Genomic DNA, 21,408 nt, shown 5'->3' with positions numbered 1-21,408 from the left:
TTAATAAAAAATTCTTGTACAGTTCACGTCCTGATAGCTTTTTGATTCTCTTTGACAGTCTGTCAAAATCAAGCAGAGTTGGGGAGTTGTCAAGCAATCAAGCAAACAAGTGTTGGGTTATTTCCCAAGTAATAAAACAACTTTTTGCCATGTTTTTTGGCACTAAACTATTAAAGCTTAGATAAATGATTCATTCATATATTATTCATGGTAATAAAGTTAAAATTTGTTCAAGTACCAATCGTTCAACAAGTGTGTAAGTTTAAGTTTAAGTTTAGTTTATATCCGTTATAACATACGATAATTTCCTTTGGTGTCTACATAATATGGCATGGCATTAAGTTATGATATATTGTTCTCCTCTATATGTCCTACAATAATTGAAAGCTAAGTAGTATTATAGATTTAATAAAAAAAAGTACGTCTGGCTCTAGAATTACTCATTTAATTGATATCAATTTTAATTGCTTTCTTTGCGTTTTTATTTTAGATTTCGTCGGGGGTTTTTTGGCAGGAAATTGAAAAGCTCGTTACTTTCTTCCAACACTTTTTTGAATTTTCTGCAAAGAAACCCCGACGCTATGATGATTATCAAAATCATTCCCTTGATTTTTCGAATTATTCGGAATTTTTATAAAATATCACTATCAAAAAACGATATATATATATGCGTCTATATAATATATAGGTAGTGTATATATATGTGTAGCAGAAGACTCTCGTTAACCGTAGAAAGTAATTGTGTATGTGGCCTGCAATTGTTGCTATTGCTTCTCTAAAGTAACTAGGATTATTTTCTCCGTTTTTTGGAAGTTCCGCCGCCTAGCATATAGTCCCATTCAGCAGCTCGTAGCAGTTCTGGGGCGAGGCCGGTGCAGCGGCTGCCGCCGCCTCCTGGCGCGTCTTCAGAAAATTACCCACCCAGTGGGCCGTGAGATCGAGATACTTGGTTCGGGAGCCGGGATTATAGTCCAGGAAACCGGCACGCGGCATAACCTCCTCGATTTGACTGCCATCGGGCCAGTTGTTGTAGCTGGCAATGTTTATGAAGCCCACATGGTTCAGGATGGCCGTTCGCCAAGCTACTCCATAGTACTATAGTGATAGAAGATTACGTTAGTATCTAGGAGCTTAAGCAACCGATAGGGAGATGCATTAACTTACCCTTCCATTGCTGCGATGCCTCTGTATGTCGCCATGTCGCGGAAACTTGTTTCTCTCCGCAAATCCTGGACCCACTGTCGGCACAAATAGCATCTTGTAGGATAAAGCAAACGACTTCAGATAAGACCAGTTCTTCCAGGTGCTGGCAAAGACAGCGCCATTGCTGGGCAGCTTACTGTAGAAGCCATCGAAACACAACCGACGCAGGACATCTGCATGACTCTTGAGTCTAATAATATATAACAATATTAGGGATCTTAATCATTATAAGTAAGTAAAAAAAAGCCCTTTTGTTTGTATTATATTTTTATACCCTTGCAGGGTATTATAATTTCAGTCAGAAGTTTGCAGCGCAGTGAAGGAGACGTTTCCGACCCTATAAAGGGTATATTCTTGATCAGCATCAACAGGGAAATCTTTCTAGACATGTCCGGAAGAAATCGATTTTTTGGCCATTTTTGCAAAATTTTATAAGGGGTTACATCATTAAAATGTTTGATTCTGATAAAAAATTGAATTTTCAAAATTTTTAAATAAAGTTTGCAGATTTATTAACTATAGAAAATCTTGCACAGAACAGTTTTCCGATTTAAAATTAATGCTCTTTTGGCCGAGTTATGATATTTTTAATTTTAAAAAAATTAAGAAGTTTTTTAATATAAAAAATCCGATTTTATAATACAAAATAATATTTTTCTAAGTCAAGGAATCGTTTCCGACCCCATAAACCATATATATTCTTGATCAGCATTAAAATGCGAATCTTTCTAGACATGTCCGGAAGAAATCGATTTTTTGGCCATTTTTGCAAAATTTTATAAGGGGTTACATCATTAAAATTAGCAAAAATGGCCAAAAATTTTGATTTCTTAAAATTTTAAATTTGGTATGCAGTTTTTTTAAATTAATAAAAACTAACACAAAACTGCTTTCCGAAATTAATGCATTTTTGGCTTAGTTATGATATATTTTAATTGTTACCTGCAAGGGTATACAAACTTTGGCTGGTCAAAGTTAGCTTTCATTCTTGTTATATTTACTATACTATATCCTAGAGCAATCCTCATGTCCTACCTTATGTGTCCAATGAAGAAGGCATCCAGAATCCTTCGCAATCCGTCTGGCTCCACCAGCGAAGGCGTTCGGCACAGCAGCCTGCCCAGGCTATCACTCAATTTGTAGGCATTGCTCACATAGAGCACTGGCAGGGCGACACCTCTCGACTGACTCCACACCCTGTAGAAGCCGGGAAGACTAGCATACGAGGCAATCTCCTGCAGCTGTTGACGCACAAACTCCACGCTCTGGTTGCCTGCAGCACTCAGTTCGAAGGTCACGCTGAGATTGTGCTGCGGCGCCAGTTCCAGTATCTGATGTATTAGCGCCGCCTCAGTTGCCTTGCCGCCTGTGAAGCTAAGGATGAGCACTCCCACGCCACAGCTTCGTATGTTCTCAAAGTGCTGGGCCAGCAGGGAGTTACTGGGCTTGTACAGACCCAGAGCTGGATAGAAGGCTGTGTTGAGGATTCTGACTGGTCGCGGCGTGGTAAGGGGCACATCGTTCGGGTGCTCGGCAGGCGGCGGAGGTGGCTTCTTGGACTTGTACCAGGGCACGGGGGCAGTGTAGAAAATGTGCACAGCTGTGGTCACCACATCCAAGGTGGTCCTTGACTAAGGGAGAGAGAGATAATATGTTGATAATTTATACTATATAAATTAGAAGTTTCCCAGTTTTTACTACCGCTTGCTCTGCCTCATGGTCCCTTTGCTGCTGCTGCTTCATCAGATCCATCTTGCTCTGGATGATGCGCGCCTTGATCTTCTGCTCATCATACTTCTCGGGCACAATCACTCCTCCGCGGTCCCTTTGCGGCTGAAGTAGGGACACGGCCGCCGCCACCACTGCTGGCTTCTCCGGCGTCTGTTCCCCCCCACCGGGCCTGTAGGCACGGGCAATGAATCGCTCGTCCAGCAGCAATTCGATGGCCGCATTGCGTCCAGTGGAGCCAAGCACTATGATGGTGATGACCAGCAAGCCGATGATGGCAAACAGGAGCAGAATCTTGACCTTACGTCGCGTTTTCACATATTTTTTGAGCAGCATTTTCGCACGTGTGCATTTTCTTACATTGTTTTTTTCGCCTCCTGTTTTTCCACCTCCTTTCGGGGCAACCCCATCTCCTTCATCCGTTACAATGCAGCTGCCGGAAGCTCCGAGCCATTGCGCATGTCCTGAAACGGACACACTAAACTATCCAAGGGAAGTTCCGGATTACGGAAACAGCAGGGAAAACCCTCAGAATTCCTCAAGTAGGTTTCTTAGATTTTTAAGAAATTTGTTTGTTTTAGATTTATTGGGATAGGTCTAATATAAAATATAAATATTACTTGCTAAATCCATTCCCATATTAGTAGCACACCATATTCATCGACTTTTGTACGTCAACACATTGTCTGAATGTTTTTTTTATTTAGTAATAAAGTAGGGTTGTTTATAAAAAGATTTTTTGCGGTTTGTATTATTCGAAGTGCATTCTTGTCTGGTTCCTAACATGCACCTCCGACCTCTAGCGTCCCTCAACTGAAAAGTACAAAAAAAATAAAAGAAATTAGAAGCTATTTGTAGAAATCCACGCTACTCTAAACTTACTGTATGTGGACAGATCAATCTCAGCCGGCAGCTCGCTAATGTTCACATCGAATCGATCCTGTACTTCGTTGAGTATCTTGGCATCGTTCTCGTCCGAAACAAAGGTGATGGCCAAACCCTTGGTGCCGAAGCGTCCAGCACGGGCCACGCGATGCAAGTAGGTGTCCGAGTCCTCGGGCATATCATAGTTGAAGACAATGTTCACGCGCTCAATGTCCATGCCGCGACCAAAGAGGTTGGTGGCCACCAAAATGCGCTTCTGGAAGTCCTTGAACTGCTGATAGCGGTTCAAACGCTCCTCCTGATTCATGCCGCGATGGATGCCAATGGCAGGGAAATTCTGTTCCGTCAGCAGCTGGGCCAAGGCTGTGCAGCGTTGAACCGACTTGACAAAGATTACCACCTGAAAGGGAATGATAATAGTAAACATACTCGATCCTTGTAAGCCGTGAGACTAACCTGATTGAACTCAAGCACATCGAGCAGTTCGAAGAGCTTCTTGTTTTTCTCATTCTCCTTCAGATTAACGTAGTGCTGCTGCAGTCCGTGCAGCGTCAGCTTGGCCTCATCGTCCACGTAGACCTCCATGGGCTAGATATATCAAAAATAGAATGGGGCGTATTTTAAAGGGGGGGAAGAAAGGAATCGAACTAAGACTAGGCTCGCCTCGGCACATACAACAATATGTTTAGATTTTTCTACATACGGCCACGCTACCACCACATCTCATCAACTAGACTCTCTCTGAACTGCTCTCGAGGATCGAGGAGGATCAACAAACAAGTGTGCGGATACAGATGAGGATTCGCTTTGCCTCTGCCAGGTCGGCGACGTCGTTTCAGCTTTTCGTTGATTTATTTTTCTGATTTTGTACCGGAACATTGCGGCGGTTTGTTAAATCATTTTGATTTCAATTGATTGGCTCAGCGGTTAGAAGAATTTTATGCTTTCGCTACGGTTTGTCTTTCACGCGTTTAACCATTTAGAAAATGGTGTAAGGCAGTCATCAACTAACGCGTTTTCGTTTCGGTTTAAGCTCGCGCAGAGCTATGGGACGTTTTCGGGCTTACACGATTAACCATTTGTAAGATGGTGGTTGGCTTATAACATGGAAATTAAGGTCGGTAAATCGACATCGGAAATAATGACTAATTGTCGTGATAGCGGTGGATGCGAGGTGGAGAAGTACGAGCATTTTGGTTATAAACACGTTGATATTTACATCTTGCATAAACTTTTTGCAAACGGGACGAATGTCCTTGCTCAATGTGGCAGAGAACATCATCACTTGCTTTCCGTGAGGTGTGCTACGGAAAATCTCTTGAACGTCACGACGCATATCTGAAATTAAAGATTTACAAAATTAGAGCCAATTTTCAAAGGGGTAAGGGGGGGATAGGGAAACCTACCCAGCTGCTCCAACATCTTGTCGCATTCGTCAAGAACAAAGTGCTTCAAGTGCTTCAGATTGAGTTTTTTGTTGCGAATCAGGGCTAGAATACGTCCGGGAGTGCCCACCACAATGTGCGGAGTGCCGCTCTTGAGGGTTTCCTCGTCCTTTTGAATGGCAAGACCGCCAAAGAACACGGCAACCTGCAAAAAAAAAAACGAACGATAGAGGATTATTAGTTGATCGATTTTCCACGTTTAACACAGTTTTATATAATCCTACAAGACTTACCTTAACTGTTGGCATGTACTTGGAGAAGCGCTCATACTCCTTGCTGATCTGGAAGGCCAGCTCACGGGTGTGGCACATGACCAGAACATGGCAGGTGTTGTTGTCCGACGGCTCCAGCTGCTGGAGTGTGGCCAGCACGAAGACAGCCGTCTTGCCCATACCGGACTTGGCCTGACAGAGGATGTCCATGCCCAAGACGGCCTGCGGAATGCATTCGTGCTGAACTGCAATGACACAGCGTTAGTTGTGCGACTGTACCTGCGATCACCTTGCGGTGATTCTCATGCGTACTCACCCTCCGAGGGATGCTCGAAGCCGCAGTCAACAATAGCACGGAGGATCTCCGGCTTGAGCAGGAAGTCACGGAAGCCGGAACTGTGAATGGATACATAGGTACCCTTGACGTCCTTCTTGGGTGCCTCCTGAGTCTCCACAGCCGTGGTCTCGGTCTGCTCCTCATCCTCGTAGTCGAGAAGATCGTCGTTGTCGGCCATTCCTGTGCTGTTTGGCTGGGCTTACCTAAAGACTCTGGCTATAAATAAAGTGTAAAAGCTGCGGAGTAAATGGGGTCGCGTGAGTAAGCAGTTACATTTACATGTGTAAAAAAGAAAATGCGCGCAGAAAAAATGAGGAGCCGGTGCCGGCGTACCCTCCGCCATCTTGTTTTTTTTTTCACCGCACCGGTTTACATGTATTTCGAGATAACACGAAATATTATTTTCACACAGTTTTTCCTTCAACGAAAATAAGTGCCCAGTGGATAAACCTACCTTTTGCACACGTTATTCGCTTTGTAATAAAACTTTTAACGCGATTTCAGCAAAAATTTATACACCAACGTGACGTACAGAGCAAAAAAAAGTACCAGAGTGACCGAATCGGTGATTGCAAAAATGGCAATGCATACACATTTATCTTTTTACACCAATGAGAGATTACCCCTTAAAGGCGGTTGGTCACACTAAATTAAGCCTTCGTGACTGAATGCGATACTAATCGATAGTCGGAAAAAAACACCAAGGCTCCACCTCTAACTATCGCTAGAAAACGATTTCAATTCCAGCGTCTGCCGCGTTTTTTGCAGCAAAATATTTGATTTTACATTTTGTGCCTCCTCCGATCGTTTGCAAAACACAGGTGAGTGTATCTGCTAATAGTAGATTTTGAGGGTTTGCGCAAAAAAAACACTAAACAACCGTAGGAAGCCGCGGGAAAGCTGCCAGGCAATTTCACTCAAACTCGAAATACCCCCCGCCTGCAGCTGCGGGAAAATGCCGCAAATGATGAATTAAAACCGCCATATTGTTGAATTTCCTGGCTCCTATCAGAAGATATTCTCGGTCTTTCCGGTGTAATTGATTAAATCGTTAGCTGCAGTCAGTATTAGGCTGAGGCCGCGCCTTTTGCCCCACGCCCATAAACAAACGCCGCAAACTCACTCACTCCACCGCTTTTTTTCGTCCGCTTTAGTACAGTCGCTTGAGTGGAAATCGTCGGCGTGTGTGTGTGTGCGTGCGAGAGAGAACGAGCATAAACTCGTTTCGTTGCTGCTTCTGTTTTTGAGCGTTTTGTGTGCTTCCACTTTTTCCATTTCGGTTTCATTTTCTGTTTCTGTTTGGAATTTTATCAGGCGGGTCGCACAGCTCGTGGCGCAAAAATAACATATTTCAGTGTATCGAGGTCACCGCAACTCACGTGTTATTTGTTGATTTCTTTGCCCCCCCACAAAAGCCTGAAAATGTCGAGCAAATCCCGACGTGCTGGCACCGCCACGCCGCAGCCCGGCAGTACCTCGACCCCGCGGGCGCCATCGGCGGGACCCCAGCAGCACCACCAGCAACCGCCGCCGCCGTCGTCGTCGCAACAGGCCTCCAGCCCGCTGAGCCCCACGCGCCACTCGCGCGTCGCCGAGAAGGTGGAGCTCCAGAACCTGAACGACCGCCTGGCCACCTACATTGACCGCGTGCGCAACTTGGAGACGGAGAACTCCCGGCTGAGCATCGAGGTCCAGACGACCAGGGACACTGTTACTCGGGAGACCACCAACATCAAGAACATCTACGAGGGCGAGCTGGAAGAGACGCGTCGCCTGCTGGACGACACAGCCCGGGATAGGGCACGCGCCGAGATCGACATCAAGCGTCTGTGGGAGGAGAACGAGGAGCTGAAGGCCAAGCTGGACAAGAAGACGAAGGAGTGCACCACCGCCGAGGGTAAGTTGAGAGGCTGAAATATTCCTATTTTTGTTTGGAAATTTAGGAGCTGCTGCTCCTCTGATTTATTTTCCCTCAAACCGATCAACCCACCCTAAGACCGAAGCCCGGATTATTAAATTGATTGATTTTCCCACCCCTCTAGGCAATGCCCGCATGTACGAGTCGCGTGCCAGTGAGCTGGGCAACAAATACACCCAGGCGTGCGCTGATAGGAAGAAGGCCACCGACGATCTGAACGATGCTCTGAGGGAGCTGGAGAAGCTGCGCAAACAGTTTGAGGATACACGCAAGAACCTGGAGCAGGAGACGCTGTCCCGCGTTGACCTGGAGAACACAATCCAGAGCCTGCGCGAAGAGCTGTCCTTCAAGGACCAGATCCATACGCAGGAGATCAACGAGTCGCGTCGCATCCGCCAAACCGAGTACAGCGAGATCGATGGCCGCCTTAGCTCCGAGTATGATGCCAAGCTGAAGCAGTCGCTGCAGGAGCTGCGCGCCCAGTACGAGGAGCAGATGCGCATCAATCGCGATGACATCGAGAGTCTGTATGAGGACAAGATCCGTCGCATGCAGGAGGCCGCTGCCCGCACCAACAACACCACGCACAAGTCAATTGAGGAGCTCCGCAGCACTCGTGTTCGCATTGATGGTCTCAATGCCAAGATCAACGACTTGGAGCAGACCAACGCCATGCTTAATGCCCGCATACGCGAGCTGGAGCAGCAGCTGGACAACGATCGCGAGCGCCATGGCCAGGAGGTGGCCCTGCTCGAGAAGGAGCTCATTCGCCTGCGTGACGAGATGGCGCTGCAACTGCAAGAGTACCAGGACCTCATGGACATCAAGGTGAGTTTGGGGTTGAAGGGGTTTCATGTCTTGTACTATTAATCATTTCCCTCTCAAGGTCTCTCTGGATTTGGAAATTGCGGCCTACGACAAGCTGCTGGTCGGTGAGGAGGCTCGCCTGAACATCACTCCGGCAAACACTGCCACCGTGCAGTCTTTCAGCCAGTCGCTACGCGGCAGCACCCGTGCCACGCCCTCGCGCCGCACTCCCTCCGGTGCCGTGAAGCGCAAGCGTGGCGTTGTTGATGAGACCGAGGATCGCAGCTTCTCCGACTTTTACGTCTCGGCCACTGCCAAGGGCAACGTGGAGATCAAGGAGATCGATCCCGAGGGCAAGTTCGTGAAGCTCTACAACAAGGGAGCCGAAGAGGTGGCCATCGGCGGCTGGCAGTTGCAGCGTCTGATCAACGAGGGTGGTCCGTCGACCACCTACAAGTTCCATCGCTCGGTGAAGATCGATTCGAATGGCGTGGTGACCGTGTGGTCGGCCGACACAAAGGCCTCGCACGAACCGCCGTCGAGCATCGTGATGAAGTCCCAGAAATGGATATCGGCTGACAACACTAGGACAATCCTGCTGAATGCCGATGGCGAGACTGTGGCCAATCTGGATCGCATCAAGAGAGTGGTGTCCACGCACACCTCCTCCTCCCGTCTGAGTCGCCGGCGCAGCATCAGTGCCGTGGATGGCAACGAGCAGCTCTACCACCAGCAGGGCGATCCGGCAGGGCAGACCGGCGAAAAGTGCGCCATTATGTAATTGCAGGAACCAGACAAAAGCAAAACCTAAAGAGAGAAGGAAAAACAAAACAAACACACACCACCACAAGCACACAGAGAGATATGTAGTAATCAGCTAAGTTATTTTTTGTGGCCGCCCAGCCAGTAATTTAATCAAAACCAATATTTGTATAGATCTGCCCAAGCAGCTAAGCGATAATTTCCGTTTCGTCAACTTTCACTAGTGTTCTCCTCACCCTTTCCAACAAATTGTAGTTTTTAACTCTTACTTCTGACGCGATTTCTTTACTCGTTTATTGTTTATCTCAGTAAGCCAGCTTTTGTAATCTTTATATGGTATAGATGACCCATTTCTATGCCACATAGAACTTACAAGTTTCCACCTCCGTTCTTTCACTTTGATGTATTTTTTTGTGACGTTAAGAACTTTGAAAATATTGCAAGAAAGAAACAATATTTTCGATGGACTTTCGCATACTCCCCTTTCTATAAGAAATTAGTTTTGTAAGCTTTAGATCCGGCAATGACTTCACAAACATCGAGAGGGCCAACCAACAACACAGGAAGACTAGATCCAGATCAGCAACAAAAACAACAGAGAAAGAAGCTCCTGCAGACAAAACACTTATTTATTTAAGTATTTTTTGTACAATCAGCATAAAATACAATATACATTATACCTATACACATTTATATATAGAACATAATGACAAGAAGCCAGCAATATATAATTTTTAGCCTTGGCCATAAGGGTATTCTCGATCCCCCTACCGCTTTCTCCCGGGTCAAACCGGTTTGGGGCTTCCTGCAGCCATTCTACAAACATTACAACAGAAACAATAACAACAACATAAAGTATGTACAACAATAATTAACAGCAACGCTCAGCGATCCGTCGCATTTTTATGAGTGGGCGTGGTCGCGTTTTACGCCGGCCAAAAACAAATCCAGCGCCCACACAGACTACTTTGTACACAAGAGAAGATGATTGTAAACGAATCGAAACTACTTTTTAAGTATGTAATTTCTATTTTATAATAATAAAAAATAAAGAAAACCATGTTTAATAAAAATAACACGAGATGTTTATTGAAAAGCAGGGTAATACTAGAAACACTACAAGTCCTATACCTTGGAAGGACGTTTTAATTGTTTAAAGAAATTACAATTATCGTGTAAGTGTTGGTTCTATTAGCGTAGCATCCTGATGCTCCATCCTATATACCCTTAATATGTCAGACATTCCAGGGTATTCATTTCACTTTCGGCCCTTTTTTTTCCTAATTTCTTTTGCGTTTTCCTTCGCCGCGTTGAGTTATTTTTAGATTTTATATCCAATTCCAAGTGTATATGTGTTTGTGCACTCGATTGTAACCAATTGCTTTGAGTGGTTTATCGATATCAGAGAAATTCGATAAATAACAATTGAGCGTAAAAAATTGAGAGTAAAAACCGGCTTTTTGACTTTGTGCTCCAGAGGTGGCAACTCTTAAAAAAAAAACACTCATACGCAGTGGGGGAAGTTCATTCAACCGATGCAGAAACCCTGACTGTAAAACCCCGACCCTTGTGATAACAAAAAGTATCTCAAGGTTTTCGCTGCGCCTCTGCTGCATTCTGAGCGTTCGAAAAAGGCTCTTTATCAGCGGCCAGAGAGTGAATTCGTAACCACAACCGCAAAACAAACTCAGAACTCGAGTTGCCGCATAAATTGCCAGTCGAATTGAACGATTAAACAGTCACAGTTCGGAGCTCAGAGCGAAAGAAACACTACCGCATATTAATAATAATAATAAATAAGCAGCAGCTTGCATTCTCCAGTGCTTTGTTGAAGGTGAGTAACAAATTTTAGCCGTGAATTCAAGTACAAAAATCGCGTTGCCAAGTGAGAACGAGAGTGTTTTCCATTTGGGGACAACGCCATAAATGGGTTAATTGTTAATAATTGGGGAGTATACGATGAGTGGCTTATCGTTCGAGTACAACAATAAACAAACGCAGACACACACACATAGTAACTGTATAAGTAGAACCCACAAAAGTTGAATGAGAAGTGCTATATATGTATCTGTATCTTATCCCAGCCGAATATCAACATCTAATCTAAATCCTGGTCAGTGTTGCCACACGCTGGGCAAGTCAATATTCTAGAGTGATAAGGTGGTCTGTTTTCCAGTTCTAAAATAGCTCACAGCTGTTGATTTTCTGCTTCTGCATGAGAGTTTCGGATATAAGTACACTGTAAACAAACAAGAAAAGAAAGAAAATGTGGAAAATAGTAGATTAATATTTATCAGGATAATAATAAAATTATAAATAATAATAATAGTATTGAAATTTATGTCATTAAAGGCATTAATCCTTATCACTTGTTTTTGTTTACTTTGGTACGTGATTTTAATATATAAATATTATTGTAAATGTATTGTAAACAATGAAAATACATTTTCCCTTATTATATTTTATTCATTTTTGAATTAGTAAAGCCTTATTTATATTATGAAAAATGTTATATACTAGAGAAAACATGGGGAAACTGCTAGTTTAATAATATTTTAAAATTAAATAAATATGTTGTTATAGAAAAAAATATTACATTTCGGTTGTAATAAAATTTTAAGTTTGGCTTTATTCCCCTTAAATCTTAAATAAATAAACTCATTAAAAATTATTAAATTAAAATTTAATTCTTTCAGCTAAATCATGAGGTTGGTGATATTGGAGACAAGCGATTCGGTGGGCAAATGGGCCGCCAAATATGTGATGAAACGGATTAATGACTTCAAGCCAAGCGCCGATAAGTATGTATTATTGTTATTATCTTTTCTTTTGACTTATTGACAGAACAAACTGTTTTTCAGATACTTTGTTTTGGGCCTGCCTACGGGATCCACTCCGCTGGGAATGTACAAAGAACTGATTGAGTTTTACAAACAGGGAAAAGTCTCCTTTCAGTATGTGAAAACCTTCAACATGGATGAATATGTGGGTGAGTTCAGGAGAGGTTCATAAAGGTTCTTAAATTCAAGAATGAAGATTTTCGAAGTTGGTTAAGTTGATTTATAACTTATTTCGTAATTAAGTGCTTAAATTTGTTAGAAATATTTTATTTGTCTAGAAATATTCGTAATCTAATCCAATTCTAAGCATACCATTCCGAAACCTTTACTTTGAATGCAATCAAAATAAACTTAAAGATCAGCTACTAATATATCCCTCTATAAACCCCATAGGCCTGCCCAGGGATCACCACGAGAGCTATCACTACTTCATGTGGCACAACTTCTTCAAGCACATCGATATCGATCCCAAAAACGTGCACATTTTGGATGGCAATGCCTCCGATTTGGTGGCCGAGTGCAATAAGTTCGAGGATCAGATCCGGGAGGCTGGAGGCGTGGAGCTCTTCATCGGCGGCATTGGACCCGACGGACATATTGCCTTCAACGAGCCCGGTTCCTCATTGGTCTCCAGGACCCGTGTGAAGACCCTGGCGCAAGATACATTGGAGGCAAATGCCCGGTTCTTTGACAACGATATGAGCAAGGTGCCCAAGCAGGCGCTCACCGTGGGCGTAGGCACCGTGATGGACTCCAAGGAAGTGATGATTCTCATTACTGGAGCCCACAAGGCGTTCGCCCTGTACAAGGCCATTGAGGAGGGTGTGAATCATATGTGGACAGTGAGTGCCTTCCAGCAGCATGCCAATACCCTGATGATCTGCGATGAGGACGCCACCTTGGAGCTGAGAGTAAAGACGGTGAAGTACTTCAAGGTATGCCCGCCCTCGATTGCCTCGATTTTTTAGAGAAACTTGTGCTTGAGTAGCTTGCCTTCCTTGGTGTTGGTCTGATAACCCCAAGGCACATTTATAGTTCTGCAAAAAAACCAATACTAATTTAAGTGCTTATACTTATATGGTTGTTGATTAGGTTTAAGGACTTGCATGTAATATACTGGCTTACAGGGTTAGACTTTGATGGTTAAAAGGTTGATCGAAACTATATACATATGTATATATATTTTTATATATATTATTTTATTGACTGGCTGACTGGCCACTCCCACACTTCCACAGGGCATCCTCAGGGATCTAGACGAAGGCTCCCAGCCAGAGGGCTACATAAACTGATTTTTGAGTAAGGTATCTTTTGATTTATTCAAATTTACCCCGAAAAAACCAAACACTTTTTACAAATGCCATGATATTTTTTAATAATACTTATTAATAGGCATTAAACTATGCTTAAAAATAATTAAATATAAGACTGTTCCTGACAACATAAATAAAAATTGTGCTAAACAAATGGAATTTGGAAGGAAGAAGACTGCCTCTGGTCCCTTAACAAAGGTGTTTCAAGCCTCAAAACAAAACAAAAAAAAACAAAAAAATAAAATAAAAAAAAATGTACTTATTTTAAGAGACAAACAAGAAATAAAACTGAATTTTATTTGTTATTAAATTTACTAAGCATAAAATGTTTATCAATCTGCAAAGAGGAGTATGTTTTCTTAGATGTAATATAATTGTTATAAGTTTACTTTAAATTAGGTTAAAATATTTACATTTTTGTAACTAATGTTTATTCTAATTAAGTTTTGTGAAGACTTAAGGTTACTAGTATCTAGGACCTCTGACTCAGATTATTAGGAATTATATCCGTAGATAGGTCTTTAGGATCTTACGTTATCTTACGATTTTAAAATACTATATCTTTGTGCGATATTTATTTAATACACGGATAAGTAGCTTATGACAAACTTATTTAGATAAGTTAATCTATATATATACTAACCTTTAGCTACCTAGTCTTTAATAATATATATTCTAAATCAATTCAATCAATTCTAAATCGAATCTAAAAAGTATTACATATTTTCAGAGCCTGATGGACGTTCACTCCAAGCTGATAGAACAACAGCAACCCACGTAACCCGAGGGAATAAATACAATAAGAGATCTGGCAACGAATCAGATATCCTCAAACTCGCATTTTACTACTTTCATTGTTTATATATTTTTAAAAATATATATGCTCTACTTCATTATAGTATTTCAAATCATACACAAAACGAATTTGAGAAAATGTTTAATTTTTACTCTGTAATTAAAATATTTTTGTAACAAATGTGTTTTAATATATAAATTGCCTTAAATTTGGAGATTTTTTGACTGTGCCATATGAAAGGCAATGTTTTAATAATGGTTTTTGGGGAAATAAAAGAAAGGCTTTCTTGAAACCTAATGGAGAACTATTAAAATAAATTTATAGAATTGTTTTTAGTTTTGCAATGAAAAATATCTTTATTTAGATTCATATTCCATACTTCAATCTTCTCTTAATTAATTTTTGTTCAATTATAAATTCAGAATTTCTTAAAATATTCATAAACGAGACTTAATTTAAATGTATATTTTAATATTTATGTTTTAATTATAGTCTGTTTTAAACAATTAATTAGTAAATGAAAGAACTAGATCCGTGGCTAGGCCCAGTATAAGGACAGCCCCTTCAGCTCTTGCCCAGAATCTTGTTGTCCGTGTAGACAAACTCCTCGTGATCCTCAATAAGCCGAAAGAGCTCTTTGGCATAGAAGATGGAACGCACGGACTCCTCCAGGATGAGCTGATGGTTCTGGACTGCCCTGCGCACCTGTTCGTGTATGAACATGGCCTCCAGCCGCTTGGCTCGCTGGGTCAGCCGACAGGCCTGGTTGTTCCTTAGACGAGCCTCGCCAGCCGTAAGGCGACCCTCCACGGCGGGCTGGTGGCGGGCTGCATTGTCGTGGTAGCTGCAGATGTCACCGATGACCCCGGCATTCACATTGAAGATGCCCTCGGCGGCACTGATCACGGTCCGGCAGACCGCCGGCGTGCAGATCATCTCGCGTTGCAGATTTTCACAAATCATAGCCTGCAGCGCCGTTTGACGGGCGAATTTGAGGTAGCCCCGCCGTACATGTCGCCTGCCCAGCTTCTCACGCATCGATTTGAAGTAGAAGACCTGGGTTCCCCACATCTTGCCCTTCAGGGGTCGGGGATTCTTGCGATCTCCTCGTTCCTCGCGGAACAGCTGTCGCTTAACGCGCTTTAGGCTCTCTGTCTTGGCTGACAATCGCTCTGGCTGAAGGCAGCTGTTGACCTGGTGCCACACCTCGGTGGGTGTGCTCAGGGCCATGGCACTGGTGCTGCACCAGTACATCTTGTGACACATGCCGTTCATCAAATACAGCTGCCGGATGCACTCGTTGAGGAAGCTTCGCTTCGTGGGACTCTGGAAGTTGGGGGGATTATTGATCACGTAGTGATCCCGCTTGTACACCACACAGTAGCCGTATCCCGGTCCAGGTCCTGGCTCTTCTCCGTTCAGCATTCCCGGCTTCTGGTAGACAATCAGCTGCTGGTCCTTGTAGTCAATCGGCGAGTTGAAGATGAAGATCTGGTTGTGCTGCGCCTCCTCGTTGGGAGTGCGGAACATCAGCAGCTTCTTGGAATTAGCAGCTTGGTCCATGACTGTTGGGCGTTGAGTGATAAGGATGCGGTTGATTCGGGAGGTTTATATACAGAGTTGGGAGACAGGTAGACAGGTATCCGGTGAGACTCTGGCCTGTACGTTCCTGCAGGATGGATTCCTTAGGGTTTTCTTGGGCAGCTTAGGTTTTCTCAAAATGGAAGCCAAGTACGGTTCAAGTTCTACCTGACATGTGAGCTTGGAAATTCTTATAGATCTATATAGTTTTACCTTCATAACGACAGATGTTTTCAAGGTGTTATGATCTTAGTATTGTCCGCCAATTTGGAATATTTATTCTTAAGGAATCAGCTAAAATTAACAATTGGTATGCTAAAGAAAGTTTATGATCTAGCATTGCATATATGTACAAAAATATATTACGAATAATTTATATGCATATATGCATATTATATATATGTACATATAGGAGCTATAACTTAAATGTAGTATACATTATTAAAATATTAAAAACTACCACAAAAAATCATTCCGAATTGAGTTTGATGCTTATTAAAATATGGATAAATATATATTTAAGGAATTCAATTTACATATAAAATGCTGATTTGTTAATTAAAGAATAACTAGCACAGCAAAGTATTCCGAACTGAAATTAATGAATTTTTCGCTTAGTTATGATCGATTTTGGCTTCGATGCCAAGATCCTAAGGCTATACAAATTTCGGCTTGCAGAAGTAAGCTTTATTTTTGTTGTCATTAATTTGTAACAAAAATATTTCCAATTTGCAATAGCCACAAAACAATGTCAAGTCACAGCAGGCCATGATTTTCAATTAATCAGATTTACCTATCGAAAAAATACCCTATACATTTATCTTGACACCAAACAAAATAAATTCAAATAGTATTTAACACAACAGTTCTTAGTTACTTTGTTTTTGTTATTGTTCTAAAATTAGAGAATGTATTTGTGAATAAACCTGAACCTAACGAAATCATAAAGTAGTGTCACAAAATATCATTTAAAAGTTTGAATCTTCCCTAAGGAAAGTCAAAACTAAAGGGAATAGGTCTCAAACTTAAGCAGGTAATAAGCAATTATTTGGGAGAGTCTATAAGAAAGAATCCCTGAAAAGGATTTGAAATGTTTTGCAGCCAAGCGGATAATATAATCGAACTTGTCAACTTTTTCTTAATCCCCACCAGGTGTTTAGGGCCATAAAAGAGCAAGGCGACGCGCTTGAGCTGCCCTAATTATCCTTCAGGTAAAGCTCGTCAACAGGTAAAGGACCGTCCGCGGAGGAAGAAGAACGGAGAAACCCCCTGCGTTTCTCCTTTTTCTGGGCATATAAGTTTGAGGGATGAAGGATTGCAGCTGTCAGAGGCAATCGAACCACGAGATCGGCTACAACATGGGTAATGTCATGGATCGCAAGGTGTCCTGTGCGGAGGCACGAGTCACTGGTGCCGCAACGTCACCGACTACCCCTACTCCGCTGGCTCACAAGGAGCCGGAAAAACTGGTGGCAAAAAGCTCGGAGGAGGAACCAACGCCACAGCCACAGATGGCCTCAAACTTGACGTTTCACCTGTACTCCTATCGCCAGCAAATGGGCTGCAAGAAGCACCAGGTGATGAAGTGGGCCACCTCGAAGCTGATGCTCACCGAGGAGCTGCTCAAGCTCCACAGACAGACAACGTCCAAGTCCTGGACAGATTTCGAGCTAACAGACGACGAGGAGGACTTTGAGGATGTGGAGAACCATGTTCCGGCACGGGATAACAACGACAATGATGATCTTCTAGCCCAGGAGCTTTGCAATTTGAAGAACTATCGCTTAACACTTAGGGGCACCATACTGGAGGTGGCCCAGGAGAAGATGAAGAGGCGCGAAAAGAAGAAGCTGAAGCGTTTGAAACGCCGCACTCTGATCTCCTCCAAGAAGCCCAGCAACAAGGACAAGCCCAAGCTCTGGCAATACCCGAGGCCATCGATGCCACTGCTGGACGACGAGGAGGAGGAGCATCGGGAGCAGGACGCTCAGCCGGAGGTCATTGTCATCGACTAAGACGCACTTCAGTTCCCAGTTGATAGTTCCTAAGCCTAAGCTAATCTAGTCGTTGTCCTCGTTCTAATTTGTAAATAATTTGTATTTATCTGATAGTCTGTTCTATGGCCATTAAAATGGTTCACACACAATATAAATATTCCGACACAAATCGCAACTCGTTTGTTGTTAATTGACCAACTGACGACGACTGGTTCTGGCCTGGCCCAAATCAAAGTTCAATGCGCCCGGCGAGTGTCCTGCTGCTGCATCTGGATACAGGGCTTGCCGGGTATTCCCCTGGCACCGTAAACCTTGCTGCATAATTAAAATGTCGCGTAATTGATTGCGACTCACGTTTGCAGCGTCCTTTTTCTGCTTTATTTTGCTCCTGTTTCGGTCCTGGACTGCTTTGGTTTTTGAACCTGCTCTGGTTTCACCGACAAATGGCAAACAGGGCTTTAATTAATTTAGTTTTTCGTTATTTATTCCACAAAGCTCGTAATACCACACAAACTAACATTCGTATAACCCAATTCCTTTGGTAATTTACAAGCCAAAAACCCAATATTTCCCCATAATCCCCATCGGTTTATCTGTGCAAATGTGTGTCATATTATAGCCCCTAAATCTCCTCTGACAATTTGTCAGACTCTGCCACAACTTGTGATAAACTGTTACCCCTTTTTTGTGGGCCACTCTTGCCCCCTTCCCTTGGCCTAATCTTATCTAGCAACTAATTAAATTTACGCATAAAAAAAGGCACGAGAAACAGGGCAGCATTCCCAGTGCAGTCGAGAGAACCAAATAAATTATTGTGGGTCATGCAACGAGAGGGTTTGCAATTACTAGGGAAAAGTTTGAAGTTTGATGGGTGTATTTATGTGGCCCCAAGGAGCCACTCTTTGAACTTGTCCCAGTAAGCCAAAAAAACAAGGTTGCACCACTTTGAGCAATTAAAAAAGTGCGAAAACCAAATGCAATTATCGCCATATTTGTCGGGCTTATGTGGCATTTAATAAAAATAATTATGAGCGGAACAACCTGGTTAAGGCTATGGGCGCCATGTGGAGCTGGTTAAGGATGCGGTTATGAGCTGGGCACGCACTCCGGCATACGCAGACAGACGCCTGACACAAATTCCCTTTCAAGTTACACAACAAGGCTGTCCGGGTCTCCAGCACTCCTCCGGCTCTCCATGTGGAAATGGCTCCCGAAAGGGGCTGCAATTTCGAATTCCTTGCAGCGCATCAAAGCGCACACCGAATTGTGACATGTCCTCGGCAAGCCACCCACTCCCATTTCTGGATGTCCAACCACCAGCCACAACCTCGCCCACCCACTGCGTGGCCACCACAAACAATGCTGCGTTCCACCAAAATGGCCATCAAGACGGGAACAATAGAAGTGGCACATACACCGAGAAAATATGTGGTTAATTTGGGCAAAGTCAAAGGAATATATTAATAAAGTTAACAAGATAAGATAATTTAGAATTACATTGAGGTTTAAGGATTATATATTGAATTTAAATAATTATAAATATTATATTATCATAAATGTTCCTACTCTTAAACATTTTATAGAATTTCCATTTATTAATAGAATGTTTCTTAATTATAAATTATTAAAATAGCTAATACTATCCATTTTATTTTCTCCAGTGCAACTTTTTTTTATCAAGTTGTGTAAGTAAGTCCTTTGAAGGAGTCAACCACCCTTCCTGCTTCGCCCTTTCCCTGCCACTTCCACGCATGTGTAGCGGTTGTTAATTGCCGGCTGGCTAAGCGGAAGCTTCTAAGAATTTCTGCTTTAATTAAATTTTTTAATAAATACGTAGGGAAAACAATTTATTAATTGCAAAACATTTTTAGCCAACGCCTGGCAGGAATGGCAGCAATTCCCGGGTTTGCTTGAGGAAATGCACCCTTAGCTGGAGCCAAAGATTTTTTCTGTTCAATTTCCTAATGGTTTTTGTTTCGGTGTGACTAATTTTGGAGTTCGAATTTCCAAAGAAATTGAGGCTATAAATTATTAAAGAAAAGAAGAACCACCACCAAAAAATATGAAGTATGGGAATAAATTAACTGAAAGTAGGCGATTTTTTGGGCAACCAAAAGAGTTTTCTTTTAAAAAACCAAGTAGTCCGTAGAAAGGCTAATCAAATTTCCCAAAAGTCTCAGTAGGTAGTGCTAATCTTTAATCCAATTGTCAAACCTGTACACCCGACGTCCGGTGGCAATATTTCATTCAGTTTTCGAGTCTTGCTAAATTCATACGTTTTTCATTCGTTTCGTTTTCTGTATTTATACAAAAAAAAAATCATAAAAAAATATTCAAAATTCTACACAATAAATAAGAACATAAAAGATTTTTTTCTCATCGTCTGCACATCTTCTTTTTTGTTCAATAATTTTTGTTTGTTCGTTTTACGTTGCAAGTAAACGAGAGAGACTAGACACAGGTGAGTCTGCAATCTGGCCTGCAACCTGGACTGCAATCGTCTCTCTCCCTGGCAGATTCCAATCCCAAACCCGTTACCGATACCCATAGCCAAGATGTCTGGAGAAATTTTTTGTCACAAGTGCAAGGAGGTCATCACCAAGCGCATGATCACCGCCCTGGGCAAGACCTTCCATCCGGAGCATTTCCGATGCCGGCATTGCGAGGAGCAGATCGACGATGCCACCTTTAACATACAGGACGGCGAGCCGGTGTGCACCAAGTGCTTCACGGAACGCTACACGCACACCTGTGCCGGCTGCAAGAAGCCCATCCTCGAGCGCACCATCTCGGCCATGGGCGAGTCCTGGCACGAGAATTGCTTCCGCTGTGATGGCGCCTGCAAGAAGCCACTGGCCAGCCTGCCCTTCTATGAGCGCGACGGCAAGGTCTATTGCCGGCAGGACTACGAGGAGCTCTTTGCCGCCCGGTGTGCCAAGTGCGACAAGCCGATCACGGACAATGCCGTCATTGCTTTGGACACCAAGTGGCACCGTGACTGCTTCAGGTGCAACAAGTGCGAGAGTCCGATCACCAGCCAGACCTTTGCCCTTGACGGCGGCAAGCCCGTGTGCACCTCCTGCAACTATTAAATTGATCTTTGTAACATGCAACCCAGCAACATGTCGGCCAGATACGAATGGCTGCCTATTTAGTAGGTACCAGCGTTCGTAGTTAGCCATTCGTCTCTGGAGACCGTTAAGTCAAACAATTTCGGCCGAATATTAGAAGACTTAGAAATCCTTAAGAACCCATAGAAGCCTTTGCTCACATCATAGTCCAAATTATCCAGAACTCAAAGCAATTAATGAGAACACAAAGCCACCACCACAACAAAAAATAAATATGTAAAAAAAAATGAACCATAACCAAAACCCAAAACAATTTTGCAGTTTTTCTTTCATAATTTCTAGCAATTAAAAGGATTTTTAATGTTTACTTTATTATTCATTACCTAAACTTAATTGTATCATGTCCTGTGCTACCCGGAATTTAATCTTGAATTGGATTTAATAGCTCTTAAGCTGGTAACCCCTAAACTTGTTTTCCAAATAAACTAACCCTTAATATATCGGCGCTTCCTT

At 42.8% G+C, this 21,408-nt stretch overlaps 6 protein-coding genes and 1 pseudogene across 9 annotated transcripts in view; 4 read left to right on the top strand and 3 right to left on the bottom strand.

Annotated features, from left to right (window-relative positions):
* The window catches only part of Hel25E (ATP-dependent RNA helicase 25E), a 219,398-nt gene extending 212,989 nt beyond the window's left edge, over positions 1-6,409 (bottom strand). The window contains exons 1-8 of one of the 2 annotated variants that reach the window (XM_070283492.1): positions 6,265-6,409; positions 5,790-6,046; positions 5,495-5,718; positions 5,223-5,406; positions 5,036-5,154; positions 4,273-4,404; positions 3,814-4,216; positions 3,684-3,744 (exon numbers count right to left, since the gene is read on the bottom strand). In XM_070283492.1, the coding sequence (XP_070139593.1) occupies positions 3,731-3,744; positions 3,814-4,216; positions 4,273-4,404; positions 5,036-5,154; positions 5,223-5,406; positions 5,495-5,718; positions 5,790-5,988 (1,275 nt within the window). In that variant the 5' untranslated portion in view covers positions 5,989-6,046; positions 6,265-6,409 and the 3' untranslated portion in view covers positions 3,684-3,730. Of the gene's footprint in view, positions 1-3,613; positions 3,745-3,813; positions 4,217-4,272; positions 4,405-5,035; positions 5,155-5,222; positions 5,407-5,494; positions 5,719-5,789; positions 6,047-6,264 lie in introns of those variants that run through there. The other variant, XM_017176549.3, reaches the window with a different exon arrangement.
* Positions 97-3,680, bottom strand: LOC108081388 (glycoprotein endo-alpha-1,2-mannosidase). Its single transcript, XM_017176546.3, has 5 exons — positions 3,552-3,680; positions 2,905-3,481; positions 2,239-2,834; positions 1,165-1,393; positions 97-1,095 (listed from the first exon to the last, which is right to left on the bottom strand). Exons 2-5 carry the CDS (start codon positions 3,265-3,267, stop codon positions 823-825), a joined length of 1,461 nt encoding a protein of 486 aa, XP_017032035.1. The 5' UTR covers positions 3,268-3,481; positions 3,552-3,680; the 3' UTR covers positions 97-822.
* A 79-nt stretch (positions 6,410-6,488) lies between the features above and the next one.
* Lam (Lamin) lies at positions 6,489-10,373 on the top strand. The gene is made up of 4 exons (XM_017176542.3): positions 6,489-6,631; positions 7,226-7,707; positions 7,853-8,556; positions 8,615-10,373. The coding sequence occupies exons 2-4, from the start codon at positions 7,233-7,235 to the stop codon at positions 9,314-9,316; spliced, it is 1,881 nt and encodes a 626-aa protein (XP_017032031.1). The 5' UTR covers positions 6,489-6,631; positions 7,226-7,232; the 3' UTR covers positions 9,317-10,373.
* Positions 10,374-10,811: 438 nt separating this feature from the next.
* Oscillin (glucosamine-6-phosphate isomerase Oscillin) lies at positions 10,812-14,460 on the top strand. 3 transcript variants are annotated; one of them, XM_017176623.3, is made up of 6 exons: positions 10,812-11,131; positions 11,994-12,098; positions 12,159-12,286; positions 12,531-13,072; positions 13,376-13,441; positions 14,181-14,460. In XM_017176623.3, exons 2-5 carry the CDS (start codon positions 12,001-12,003, stop codon positions 13,427-13,429), a joined length of 822 nt encoding a protein of 273 aa, XP_017032112.1. In that variant the 5' UTR covers positions 10,812-11,131; positions 11,994-12,000; the 3' UTR covers positions 13,430-13,441; positions 14,181-14,460. The 3 variants fall into 3 exon arrangements, with proteins under 3 accessions (XP_017032112.1, XP_017032111.1, XP_017032113.1); XM_017176622.3 differs by having other exon boundaries at positions 10,813-11,131; positions 13,376-13,436; XM_017176624.3 differs by lacking the exon at positions 13,376-13,441 and having other exon boundaries at positions 10,817-11,131.
* Positions 14,461-14,708: 248 nt separating this feature from the next.
* LOC108081370 (uncharacterized) lies at positions 14,709-16,073 on the bottom strand. Its single transcript, XM_017176523.3, has one exon. The coding sequence runs from the start codon at positions 15,807-15,809 to the stop codon at positions 14,811-14,813; it is 999 nt and encodes a 332-aa protein (XP_017032012.1). The 5' UTR covers positions 15,810-16,073; the 3' UTR covers positions 14,709-14,810.
* Positions 16,074-16,571: 498 nt separating this feature from the next.
* Positions 16,572-17,999, top strand: LOC108081369 (uncharacterized). Its single transcript, XM_017176522.3, has 2 exons — positions 16,572-16,860; positions 16,980-17,999. The coding sequence occupies exon 2, from the start codon at positions 17,135-17,137 to the stop codon at positions 17,840-17,842; it is 708 nt and encodes a 235-aa protein (XP_017032011.1). The 5' UTR covers positions 16,572-16,860; positions 16,980-17,134; the 3' UTR covers positions 17,843-17,999.
* Positions 18,000-20,020: 2,021 nt separating this feature from the next.
* LOC108081368 (transforming growth factor beta-1-induced transcript 1 protein pseudogene) lies at positions 20,021-21,208 on the top strand (annotated as a pseudogene).
* Positions 21,209-21,408: the final 200 nt, after the last annotated feature.

This window comes from Drosophila kikkawai, chromosome 2L (genome assembly GCF_030179895.1).
Source record: "Drosophila kikkawai strain 14028-0561.14 chromosome 2L, DkikHiC1v2, whole genome shotgun sequence".
Taxonomy (NCBI): Eukaryota; Metazoa; Arthropoda; class Insecta; order Diptera; family Drosophilidae; genus Drosophila; species Drosophila kikkawai.
This window is presented reverse-complemented; position numbering and strand designations above follow the sequence as displayed.